This window comes from Aethalodelphis obliquidens, unplaced genomic scaffold (genome assembly GCF_003676395.1).
Source record: "Aethalodelphis obliquidens isolate GAN/ISIS:26980383/991018 unplaced genomic scaffold, ASM367639v1 scaffold42, whole genome shotgun sequence".
In the NCBI taxonomy this organism is placed as follows: domain Eukaryota; kingdom Metazoa; phylum Chordata; class Mammalia; order Artiodactyla; family Delphinidae; genus Aethalodelphis; species Aethalodelphis obliquidens.
The window spans coordinates 15,934,395-15,947,387 of record NW_020837986.1 but is presented as its reverse complement, the minus strand read 5'-3'; the positions used below and the strand labels follow the sequence as shown (position 1 = coordinate 15,947,387).

Here is a 12,993-nt window from a genome sequence, read left to right as displayed (position 1 = left end):
GAGGCTGGGGAAAGGAAGAGAGAGGAGAGGCGGGGCGCCGCGGTGCGGGGGTGGGAAGCACCGCCTCTAGCTGGGCCCCTTGGGTGTCCTTCAGAAGAATTCCTGGAGAGCCAGCCCTCCCCCACCCCGTACCCCAGCCGCCGCCTCAGTTTCCTCTCACCCTTCTTTCCGTCCCACCCGTCCTGGCAGGGGGTTCTGACTGGATAGATTTCCCTCTCGGTTTGTAGTTTCCTCCCCAAAGTTCTCGGCTTCGCTACCTAGGCTAAGTCAGTTAGCCGCCCTGAGCCTCAGTTTACCAGTTTGTAAGATGAGATTTGTCTGAGAGGCCACGGGTAAAGCGCCTGGCACGGGGCATGGTACACAGTAAGTGCCCACTGTGGGACAGGCGCACAGGATCGCGTGGAATCCAGGGTGCAGGGTCTTTGCCGAGAGAGGATAATATGTGGTTAGGTGCAGGGGGCTGGGGCGCGGGGCAGAGAGGGAGGGGGAGGGTCGGCGGGTGCGGAGACCCTGGGCTGCAGCCCTGGCCCCTCCCCGCTCCTTCCTCTCCCCTCCCCTGCCTACCCCTCGGCTCCAGGGTCCGAGGCCAACTAGCGGGCTGTGGGCGTGTCGAAGGCCGCAGGGGGCGTGCGGCGGCGGCAGGAAGGGGCGGGGGGCTCCCGAGCCCCAGCAGGAAGAGGCGAACCCACCGGCCATCGCGGGCCCAGCGCGTGTCCTCGCTTTGGACCCAGCCATGTGGGGTCTCCTGCTCGCCTTGGCCACCTTCGCGCCTGCCGTCGGGTTGAGTCTGGGGGCGTCCGGCGCCTCGGTGCTGGGCCTGGCGTCGCCCGCGACCACCGAGGCCCCGGTCTCGACCCCGGCCCCGCGTAGCAGCCAGGCAGAGCTGTCCGCAGGGAACAAGAACGGTGAGCTTCCGACCCACGGCCCGCTTCTTCCGCAGGCCGGTTGTCCCACTCCTCTGCCCCCCGTGTGGCGACCCCTCCCCAGCACGCGCACACACACCACACACACGCCACACACGCCACACTCCGTGCCCAGCGCCTGTGTGGCGACCCTTCCCCACGCACACACACTCCCTGCCCGGTACAATGGCTGCTGAGTCAGCAGCCCCAGTTCCCTGCCAAACCAAGTCAGCAGTCCTGGGACAGGAACCAGTTGGATGCTATCTCTTCCAGCCCCAAACTTTCCGTTTTCACAGATGAGGAAACTGAGGCCAGAGCCCGGAGGAGGGGAGAAAGAGGTGCAGACAAAGGAGGAGGGTGCAGAGCAAGACTGAGGGCAGGGCCTGGAAGGAAAGAACTGAGGAAGGGAAGAAGAGCTCTCTGCCAGGAGGAACGCGGCACTGCCTGGGGAAGGGAGGGGGAAGGCTGCCTGACTTCCCACCTTTTCAGATGTGGGAGTAAGAGAGGAGGAAAGCAAGGAGATTGGCAGCCTAGGAGGGCTTCTTGGGAGAGGCAAGTGGAACTGGTCCTGAAGGGTATCTCTGAATTAGGAAGAGCTGAAGAGGAGGGCAGCCAAGAAGGAAACAGTCTGTGCAAAGGCACAGGGCACCTAACACAAAAATGTACAGCATGTTCTAGGGGCATCTGTGGAGCTAGGCTGGGTGGGGAACTAGTGGCACCTGCCCTGTGCAATGAATACTTTGTACTGAAGGGCAGGCAGGGCAGGGGTCCAGCTCTGGAAGGCCTGAGCACCCGGGCAGACATGGATTTGAGGACAGGACATCTCAGCTCAGACGGCAAACATAATGATGGAGGTGGTACAGAGGCTTTGGGGCATGAGACCGAGTCTGGAGCTAAGGAAGGCTCCTTGAAGTGTATCTGGGCTGGGATGCAAAGGAAGAATGGGAATTAGGCAATAAAATCAAAGGTGGTGGATGACAGGGAAAGGGACAGCCGGGCAAAGAAGGAGTTAAAAAACCAAATTCAGCTCTTTGGAGTAAGCAGATAGTTCCTAGTGGCAGTGTAGCTCTCTATTGGTGAGGGCCAAGCCGTCAGAGGGGAGAAGGAATCAAGGAAGTGGCTGGAGAGGTAGGTTGGGGGTCAGACTGTGGGCCTTTAAGTACATGCCAAGGTTCTTGGATATGTGTGGTGGGGCCTGTTGTGGACTTGCAGGCTTTCTTGGGCTGGCAGACCTCTCCATCTGGGGTTTTGTGTCATCCTTTCCTTCCCTGGTGCTCTGCCTCCTTGGTCCCCAGGGACCTCAGAACAGCATGTCCGGATTCGAGTCATCAAGAAGAAAAAGATCATCATGAAGAAGCGAAAGAAGCTAACTCCCCCCAGACCCCCGGTGACTGCCAGGGCTTCAGTGACCACCAGCCCCGCAAGGACCCTTGACCTCCCCGAGAAGCAAGAACCAGGTACCACCATTCCAGGGGCCCTGCCCAGACTTGCAGTCTCTGGGGCACAAACTAATGTAGCTCTTGGTCTCCTGGGCATAGACATGCCCCCAGCCTGTCCAACACACTGGCAAGCTTAGGCTCAGCTTCCTGTGTGCCCTGACCACTCTTTCTCTGGTCCCATTTTACTGCTCTGTCCCTGTCCCAGACTGTCCCCCTTTGGGCCTGGAGTCCCTGCGAGTTTCAGATAACCAGCTTGATGCATCTAGCAGCCAGTCCTTTGGTCTTGGACCACACCGAGGACGGCTCAACATCCAGGTCAGCAAGGCAACCCCTAGGACCTCCTTACGTGCCCCTCCCACCTTCGGTTAAGGCTTACCCCATACTGCCTACCTGGTTCTGATGACTATGTCCTGTGCCCACAGTCAGGCCTCGAGGATGGTGACCTTTTTGATGGTGCCTGGTGTGCCGAGCAGCAGGATGCCGAGCCCTGGCTTCAGGTGGATGCTAGGCACCCCACCCGCTTCTCAGGCATTATCACACAGGGCAGGAACTCCATCTGGAGGTGAGGCAGGATATCTCCAGACCAGGGAAGTCATAGGCAGACTCAGGAGGACTGGGGTGGGAGTCCTGGGAGCCACCCATCATCTCTACCCATCTTTCCTGCCAGGTATGACTGGGTCACATCATACAAGGTCCAGTTCAGCAATGACAGTCTTACCTGGTGGGGGAGTAAGAATCGCAGCAGTGGGATGGACGCGGTGAGAGGTCCCATGGTGGCTGGGGCCCTCTATGCTGAGAGTTGGGCTCCTGGCCCACTGTAGGGTGCTGGGCTGGGCTGGGGCTCCTCTGAGGACAAGGAACAGTGTCCACTTGGGCATCCCAGGAGAAGGGGGGTTGTTGTCAGGATGGGTGGCACCCAGCAGACAGCCTTGGGAGGCAGGCAGCTTTGGATGCCTGTATCCTCCCCAAATCCTTCCTCCATGCCACAGCCTCCTGCTGGAACACCCTTTCTGGTGATGGGCCCCTGGTCCTTGCATCACTTCTCACCTCCTCATAGCTCTGGCTTCCCCATCTCAATGACCCCTTTTTACCCCAGGCTACAGTGTGGGGTCCTGGCCACCTCCAGGATTGGCTGCTCCTGAGTCACATGGCCATATTGGTCTAATGAGCTGTGACCAAAACGGAAAGCGTGGCTGCCTAGGGCTGCCTGCTGGCAAAGGCTGTGGGCAGCGGTCTGTGTTTGACATAGTGGGCAAGTCTCCAGCTGAGCCTACCGGGGTGGATTTTTCAGTGAGCTCAGCGGTCTGAGCTCCTTCCCTGGGCCCTCCGCCAGGCTGGCTGCTGCGGTTCAAGCCACCCTTACAAAGAACTTGATGCCCCCAGGTATTTCCTGCCAATTCGGACCCAGAGACACCCGTGCTGAACCTCCTGCCTGAGCCGCAGGTGGCCCGTTTCATTCGCCTGCTGCCCCAGACCTGGCTCCAGGGAGGTGCATCCTGCCTCCGGGCAGAGATCCTGGCCTGCCCAGTCTCAGGTGGGCTGTAAGACAAGGGTTGGATGGGCAGGGCGCACCCTCCACTGGGAACTCCCCCTTTATTGCGAACTCATCCTCTACCAGATCCTAATGGTCTGTTCCCTGAGGTCCCTGTGCTGGGATCCTCCGACACACTGGACTTCCGGCATCATGATTATAAAGCCATGAGGAAGGTAACCACTATGACCCAGGTGGGAGGATCTGCCCATCTCAGGTTCTCCGCCTACCAGGGCATAACTGGACATGATTGCCCTCATGTCCACCCTCATCTCACCCTCCTGTTGACCCCTAAACTGCCCCCATTTCCCTTGTTATGGCGCCTCCCTTATTCTGACCCTTCCTTCTGGTCTGCTGCTGCCCACTCCTGTACTGTGCCATGGTGTCCCCATCTGTATGGGCCACCACAAGCTTTTGAAGTCCTTCCGTGACCACATGTGGTCTGACCCCTGGGTCTGATCCTCCCATGCCCTGCACCATGGGAGGTGCACTCCACCCCCCAGCTGATGAAGCAGGTGAACAAGCAGTGCCCCAACATCACCCGCGTCTACAGCATCGGGAAGAGCCACCAGGGCCTGAAGCTGTATGTGATGGAAATGTCGGACCAGCCTGGGGAGCATGAGCTGGGTACTGGCAGGTGGGGTGGGAGAGGTGGGCACAGTGGCGGGGAGGAACAGGGGCACGAGCCAGTTGCGAGCACCTATGTGCTCCCAGGAGAGCCTGAGGTGCGCTACGTGGCCGGCATGCATGGGAATGAGGCCCTGGGGCGGGAGTTGCTCCTGCTCCTAATGCAGTTCCTGTGCCGTGAGTTCCTGAGAGGGGACCCGCGGGTGACCCGGCTGCTCACCGAGACGCGCATTCACCTGCTGCCCTCCATGAACCCTGACGGCTATGAGACTGCCTTCCACCGGGTAGGCCACTTGGCACGAGGGCCAGCCTGCTCCTTCCGTCGTGGTGCCTGGAGCCTGCTTGGCTTGAACAGACTTCGTCTCTGGCAGGGCTCGGAGCTGGTGGGCTGGGCAGAGGGCCGCTGGAACCATCAGGGCATTGACCTTAACCATAATTTTGCTGACCTCAACACACCACTGTGGGAAGCAGAGGATGATGGGCTGGTGCCTGACACTGTCCCCAACCATCACCTGCCACTGCCTACTTACTACACCCTGCCCAATGCCACTGTGAGTATTCTGGGGGCAGTGGTGGAGGGCCACCCTAGGGGCCTTTGTCTCTGTCTCCCACCCCCCTGACCTGCCCTTGTCCAGGTGGCTCCTGAAACGTGGGCAGTGATCAAGTGGATGGAACGGATCCCTTTTGTGCTAAGTGCCAACCTCCACGGGGGTGAGCTCGTGGTGTCCTACCCCTTCGACATGACTCGGACTCCGTGGGCCGCCCGTGAACTCACGCCCACCCCAGATGAGGCAGTGTTTCGCTGGCTCAGCACTGTCTATGCTGGCACTAATTGGGCAATGCAGGACCCAGATCGCCGACCCTGCCACAGCCAGGACTTCTCCTCGTATGGCAACATCATCAACGGGGCTGACTGGCACACAGTTCCTGGGAGTATGTGCCCAAGGGTGGGGTTAGCTCCGTCCCCATAACTGCCCAGTAAGACAGTCTGCTCTCACATAACCACTGGTGTCAACTGTCACCAGGAATGTGTCCCAGAGGAGGGCACCAGGAGGGCAGGGCTCCCATCCCGCCCCTTTAGGCTCCAGTGTCTGCGGTACCCCTAGGCATGAATGACTTCAGCTACCTACACACCAACTGCTTTGAGGTCACTGTGGAGCTGTCCTGTGACAAGTTTCCTCACGAGAACGAGCTGCACCAGGAGTGGGAGAACAACAAAGATGCCCTTCTCACCTACCTGGAACAGGTCGGACCTGAATCCCCCCTGTGCCCAGCCTGCTCGAGTCACTCCTGACTGGTCTCTTCTCCATGTTGATGCAACTCCCAATAGGGAGCTGAGCCTAAGGTCAGGCTGAGCATTCTGACTCACAGGTGCCATGGGTCACACTCACTCAGCATCAGATTGACTTGGAGGGATACAGGACAGGAATCACGGTTTGCCAGCGGGGTGGCGTAAGACATTGTTAGCAGGTGGGAATAGACCTGACAGCAGTCCAGGCAATGGTCCATAGAGTTGACCCAGAGCTGTTCTCAGAAGAGTCCGATTTTGCAAGTGCAGGAAATGCCCTGGCATAGACACTTCACTTTTCACAGAACTCATGTCCCTTGGAATGACTCCGTAAGTATAGTTTCCAAGAGTTCTAAAACACAAGGCCAATAACAAGAGTCACTGAACTCGGGAAAGCCCATAGATATGCCCTCCTGCCAGGCGTTTATAGTTCTCCCGATCCAGATGCAATTTGTCAATAAGGAGATATTTTCACCAGAGTATTGTCACGTAGAAACAGAGTAGACGCACCACCTCTATCAAATTTGTGGGAAACAGAGCCAGAAAATGAACTGAAGTCCACATTTTCACACAGAAGGAAAGGGGTTTTTGATAACCTTTTCCCACACAGGTGCGCATGGGCATTGCCGGAGTTGTGAGGGACAAGGACACGGAGATTGGGATTGCTGATGCTGTCATTGCCGTGGATGGGATTAACCATGATGTAACAACGGGTGGGTGTGTGGGGGAGGGGATGGGGGGAGGTGTGGGAGGCTTTAGCTGGGTCAGAAGCTGAGGACCACTGGACTCTGATCTTGCCTTTCACTCCTCTCAGCATGGGGCGGGGATTATTGGCGCCTGCTGACCCCAGGGGACTATGTGGTGACTGCCAGTGCTGAGGGCTACCACGCAGCGACTCGGAACTGCCGGGTCACCTTTGAAGAGGGCCCTGTGCCCTGCAATTTCCACCTCACCAAGACTCCCAAACAGAGACTTCGAGAGCTGCTGGCAGCTGGGGCCAAGGTGCCCCCGGACCTTCGGAGGCGGCTGGAGCGACTGAGGGGACAGAATTAACACCTCTAGCCGAAGAGCCCCAGAGCCTTGGGCAGGCTGGACCTGTCCAGAACTGAAGGAGGGGGCACGGAGAGTTGGGAGGGAGGGACAAAGTAGGGGGAAAGATGCTCAGGCTCATTAAAGCTATTTGGCACCTCAGCCAATATTCCTGTGGTCTCTATGTCCCAGGTCCTCCAGCTGGGCCAGGCCTCAGCTTCCCCGATCCTATTCTGCACACACTTGTATACTCTCATCAGTCGACTTCTGGAAAAATAGTGTGGAAAGAGGATCCCACCTGGGTTCTTCCTGAACCAGGGCTTGACAGAGCAACTCTTCAACCCATCAGCTTCTGCGGCAGACACCACTTGGTGATGTGAAACATTCTGTAAGCACCTGCTCAGTGCCAAGCATGCAAGGAGTCAAGGATAAACAGTGCCCATCAACCTCCTGGGGCTCCCAGTCAAGAGGGGACAAGCGTGCCAAGGTGGAGGCTGGCTGCTGTGGGAGCAGAGACCGGGGAGGTGTACACATGGGAGTGAAATACAGCGCTGCGGGTCAGTCCGGATGCAATAGAGGTGACGGTTCTCGAAGTTTAGGTGGGAGGTGGGTATGGTGTCGGGGTGTGGACAGGGACAGCTCCAAGGAGAAAACCAGAGAGAACAGCTGAGAGCATTTGGGTTTGCTTCACCAGCCATTTTGGAGAGTGTTGGTAAATGACAGCATTCGATTCATTTCTTTCAGATTGAAGGGGAAGTTATGTGTCCGTCAGTATCTTGCCACGAAAATAACCCACTCTAGATATTTCAAGAAGAGGGGAATTTAATGTTGGACATTGGGTATAAAGGTGTTGGAAGAGGGCTTCCCTGGTGGTGCAGCGGTTGAGAATCCACCTGCCAATGCAGGGGACACAGGTTCAAGCCCTGGTCTGGGAAGATCCCACATGCTGCAGAGCAGCTAGGCCCGGGCGCTACAACTACTGAGCCTGTGCTCTAGGGCCCGCAAGCCACAGCTACTGAGCCAATGCATGACAACTACTGAAGCCTGCACGCCTGGAGCCCATGCTCCACAACAAGAGAAGCCACTGCAATGAGAAGCCGGAGGACACAGCTAGAGAAAGCCCGCACGCAACAACGAAGACCCAATGCAGCCAAAAATAAATAAAATAAAAAATATATATATTCCAATGAATGAAACATACCAAATGTCAGTAATAAGCAAGACACATTCCTTTGGGGAAACTGTTAAAAAAAAAAAATCAAGTCTGTATATGCAAATAAAGCAAGGAAATGCAGTCTTTAAAAAAAAAAAGATGTTGGCAGAGCTAGATGAGAAAAAGGGAGAAGGGAGTTTTACTTAGAAGTCAGGAAGCTGATAACACCCTTGGTTTGGGTTTTTTGTTTGTTAGTATTTTTTGGCTGTGTTGGGTCTTTGTTGCTGTGCGCGGGCTTTCTCTAGTTGTGGCGAGTGGGGGCTACTCTTGAGGTGCACGGGCTTCTCAGTGTGGTGGCTTCTCGTTGCAGAGCATGGGCTCTAGGCGTGTGGGCTTCAGTAGTTGTGGCGCGCAGGCTTAGTTGCTCCGCGGCATGTGGGATCTTCCTGGACCAGGGCTCAAACCCGTGTCCCCTGCATTGGCAGGTGGATTCTTAACCACTGCGCCACGAGGGAAATCCTGGTCTGGTGTTTATAAGCCTGATGTTGGTGCTGGTGCTGGAGCCCACAGTCACCTGTGGCCACCAGTAGCCAGCTGTGATCACTTGTGGTTGCCTGGTGTGGCTGGAATCAGATTTCTCCCTTCCTTCCACTTTCTAATCTCCAACCTATGAAGTCCACTGGCAAAATCTAACTGTAACCTAGTTTGCAAAGAAGTCCACAAAATGTAGTTTCCAGGCACCTTAAGCCCCCTGCAATTCAGAGGAGAGCTTGCAAGGGCAGGAATGTGGCAAATACTAACAGGCAAACTATGGCACAAAGACATCCATGTAGCCTATTATGTAAGGTTTGCCTAGTGCTGGGCTGTTGTATTGTCTCTGTCTCTGCCTGTCTCTCATTTTCAATCTCAGATCACCATGAGGGATTAGTACCACATCTCCCATCTCCCTGCTCCTTTTCTCCCCATCTCCAATGCTTCTTGTACAGCAAAACTTTTTCCAAAAAAAAAAAAAAAAATTATTCATTGAAGTTTAATATATATAATTAAAAGTACACATAAGTGCACAGCTTATTGGCACAGTAAATTAGAAGACATGACTCAACTGTAATTACAACAAACTCCAAGTGTTAAGATACAGGCACCTTGAAAGTAAAAAAATAAAAAAAGATGTATCATGCAAACATTAATTAAAGGAAAGCAGGAGTGGCTATCTTAATATCAGATAAAGTTGACTTCAGGGCAAAGAAAATTACCAGAGACAGAAAGGAACATTATATAATGATATAACTGAACACAGCCAACCTTGTCTGCTGGAAGTTTCCAGTGAATCTTTCCCTTCTCTCTTAGGTACCCTAGGAACAGCTAGTTCAGCATAACTGAAATGACATGTGAACTCAAGCTCTGAATTTCCCCCATTTCTAGTAAGACATTTCCCTGGCCAGCAAACTCCCTCTGTTACATAGTTGTCAAGGGATTCCAAGGTTCCTTCTACTTTCCTCATAAATATGCAAAGTGGAGTGAAAATGGGGCCCCTCTCCTGCTCTTTTAACACCGAGATCAGCCCTTCCTGGCCTAGCAAGCCATCTTTTGGATAATGGGACTTTGAGGCATTATATGCATGATCCCAGCTCTTTGCCGAGAAGTTCCCTCCAATAAACCCTTATTTGTGTCTGTACCATGTGTCATTAGAGGTGTTTGTCTTTGCATTATGCTTGACATATATGACAAGATGAAGAACACTCAGCGTCATCTAGTAAAACTGAAGGCACACATGCCCCTATTCCTGGGTGTACAATATAAACTGTAGGGAATGTGGACTCGGCATGTGGACTCTCAACCACTGCGCCACCAGGGAAGCCCTCCATATAATTCTTATATGAGGTATCGGAAAAGGCAAATTCATAGAGACAGAAAGTGGAATAGAGGTTACTTCATACAACTCAATATCAAAAAAACCCAAACAACCCGATTAAAAAATGGGCAGAAGAACTGAATAGACATTTTTCCAAAGAGGAAATGCAGATGGCCAACAGGCACATGAAAAGATGCTCACCATTGCTAATCATCAGGGAAATACAAATCAAAACCACGATGAGATATCACCTCACGCCTGTCAGAATGGCTATCATAAAAAAGAACATAGGGCTTCCCTGGTGGCGCAGTGGTTGAGTCCGCCTGCTGATGCAGGGGACGCGGGTTCGTGCCCCGGTCCGGGAGGGTCCCGCATGCCGCAGAGCGGCTGGGCCCGTGGGCCATGGCCGCTGAGCCTGCGTGTCCGGAGCCTGTGCTCCGCAATGGGAGGGGCCACAACGGTGAGAGGCCCGCGTAACGCAAGAAAAAAAAGACCAAAAACAAAACAGAAACAAAAACAAAAACAGAACATAAAAAGCTAATGTTGGTGAGGATGTGGAGAAAAGGGAACCCTCGTACACTGCTGGTGGGAATGTAAGTTGGTGCAGCCACTGTGGAAAACATTATGGAGGTTTCTCAAAAAACTGAAAATAGAACTACCATATGACCCAGCATTTCCACTCTTGAGTATACATCTGAAAAAAACAAAAACACTAATTTGAAAAGACACATGCACCCCAATGTTCATAGCAGCAGCATTTACAATTGCCAAGACATGAAACCAAATTAAGTGAATGGATAAAGATGTGGTATGTATATATACAATGGAATACTACTCAGCCATAAAAAAGAACAAAATTTTGCCATTTGCAGCAACATAGTTGGACTTGGAGGGCATTATGCTAAGTGAGATAAGTCAGAGAAAGATAAATACTGTATGATATCACTTATATGTGGAATCTAAAAAATATAACAAACTAATGAATATGGCATAAAAGAAGCAGACTCAGAGATACAGAGAACAAACTAGTGGTTACCACTGGGAGGGGGAGGGGCATTATAGGGGTTGGTGAGTGAGAGGTACAAACTATTGGGTGTAAGATAGGCTCAAGGAAGTACTGTACAACATGGGGAAATCAGCCAATATTTTGTAATAACTGTAAATGGAAAGTAACCTTTAAAAATTGTATAAAAGTTAAAGACATTTTAAAGAAAAAAAGAGTAGAGATTACTAAGGATTGGGGGTAAGGGGAATGGGGAGTTATAACTTAATGGGTACATGTTTCTGTTTGGGATGATGAAAAAGGTCTAGAAATAGATAGCACGTCCAGCATTACAATGTTGTGAATGTATTTGATGTCACTGATTGTACACTTAAAAATGATTACAATGCTAAATTTTACCACAATTAAAAAACTAAATTAAAAAAACCCTACAGAGACTTCCCTGGTGGTCCAGTGGTTAAGACTCCACGCCCCCAGTGCAGGGGGCGCGGGTTCAATCCCTGGTCAGGGAACTAAGATTCCACATGCTGTGTGACGTGGCCAAAAGATTAAAAAAAAAAACAAACCTACAAAAAAGTGGTTAATGTGAATCCTACATCTTTGTTTTTGTTCTTTTTTAAATTTATTTACTTTTTAAAATATATTTATTTTATTTATTTAGTTTTGGCTGTGTTGGGTCTTTGTTGCTGCATGTGGGCTTTCTCTACTTGCGGTGAGCAGGGGCCACTCTTCCTTGCGGTGCACGGGCTTCTCACTGCGGTGGCTTCTCCTGTTGCGGAGCACAGGCTTCAGTAGTAGTTGTTGCATGCAGGCTCAGTAGCTGTGGCTTGTGGTCTCTAGAGTGCAGGCTCAGTAGTTGTGGTGCATGGGCCTAGTTGCTCCACGGCATGTGGGATCCTCCCGGACAAGGGCTCGAACCTGCATCCCCTGCATTGGCAGGCGGATTCCCAACCACTGCGTCACCAGGGAAGCCCTGTTTTTCTTTTTCAAAATTGTTTTGGCTATTCTAGTTTCTTTACCTTTCTATATACACTTTATTTGAATTTTTTTTTAATGTTTATTTATTTATTTAGGCTGCACTGGATCTTATTTGCAGCATGCGGGATCTAGTTCCCTGACCAGGGTTGGAACCCGGGCCCGCTTCATTGGGAGCGTGGAGTCTTACCCACTGGACCAGGAGGGAAGTCCCTATATACATTTTAGATTTAGCTTGTCTCTATCTACAAAGAGTCCTGCTGGAATTTTAATTGGAATTACATTAAATTTATTGTTCAATTTGGGGGAGAATATATATCTTAAATATACTATGTCTTCCAATCTATAAATATGGTATGTTTTTCCTTTTATTAATTCTTCTTTGATTGCTTCATTAGCATTTTGTAGTTTCTAGCATACAGATCCTGTATATGTTTTGTTAGATATATTCAAGTATTTCATTTTTTTGGAGCTATTGTAAATGGTACTGTATGGACTGAATTCTGTCCCCCTCAAATTTGTATGTTGAAGTCCGCTCCCACACACACCTCAGAATGTTACTATATTTGGAGATAGAGACTTTAAAAAGGTAACTGAGGTTAAATGAAGTCAGATGGGTGGGCCCTAATCCAATGTGACTTGTGTTCATATAAAAAGAGGGAGTGATACCAGGGACATGTATGCCCAGAGAAAAGGCCATGTGAGGACACAGTGAAAGACCTCCATCAATAAAACAAGGAGAGGTCAGGCAGGAGAAATGAAATCTTGAAACACCTTGATCTTGGGCTTCATAGCTAGAACTGTGAGAAAATAAATTTCTGTCCTCTTAGCTACCCAATCTGTGGCAGCCCTAGCAAAAATATACAGTTACTATTTTCAAAAATGTCATGTTCCAGTTGTTCATTGCTTATATATATATATATTTTTTTAAGGAACACTTTTTTTATTATAAGTACATTTCTTTTCTTTCTTTTAAATTTATTATATTTATTTATTTTTGGCTGTGTTGGGTCTTTGTTGCTGCTTGCGGGCTTCCTCTAGTTGCGGCGAGTGAGGGCTACTCTTCGTTGTGGTGCACAGGCTTCTCATTGTGGTGGCTTCTCTTGTGGCAGAGCACGGGCCCTAGGTGCGTGGGCTTCAGTAGCTGTGGCACATGGCTCAGTAGTTGTGGTGCATGGGCTTAGTTGCTCTGCG

General features: G+C 51.6%; 1 protein-coding gene across 2 annotated transcripts; it reads left to right on the top strand.

Annotated features, from left to right (window-relative positions):
• The first annotated feature begins 493 nt into the window (after positions 1-493).
• On the top strand, positions 494-6,980 carry CPXM1 (carboxypeptidase X, M14 family member 1). 2 transcript variants are annotated; one of them, XM_027078736.1, is made up of 14 exons: positions 494-905; positions 2,198-2,359; positions 2,547-2,656; positions 2,764-2,903; positions 3,009-3,099; positions 3,725-3,875; positions 3,960-4,048; positions 4,376-4,499; positions 4,587-4,783; positions 4,871-5,050; positions 5,135-5,432; positions 5,606-5,745; positions 6,398-6,500; positions 6,602-6,980. In XM_027078736.1, exons 1-14 carry the CDS (start codon positions 734-736, stop codon positions 6,838-6,840), a joined length of 2,196 nt encoding a protein of 731 aa, XP_026934537.1. In that variant the 5' UTR covers positions 494-733; the 3' UTR covers positions 6,841-6,980. The 2 variants fall into 2 exon arrangements, with proteins under 2 accessions (XP_026934537.1, XP_026934538.1); XM_027078737.1 differs by lacking the exon at positions 494-905 and adding an exon at positions 925-2,030.
• Positions 6,981-12,993: the final 6,013 nt, after the last annotated feature.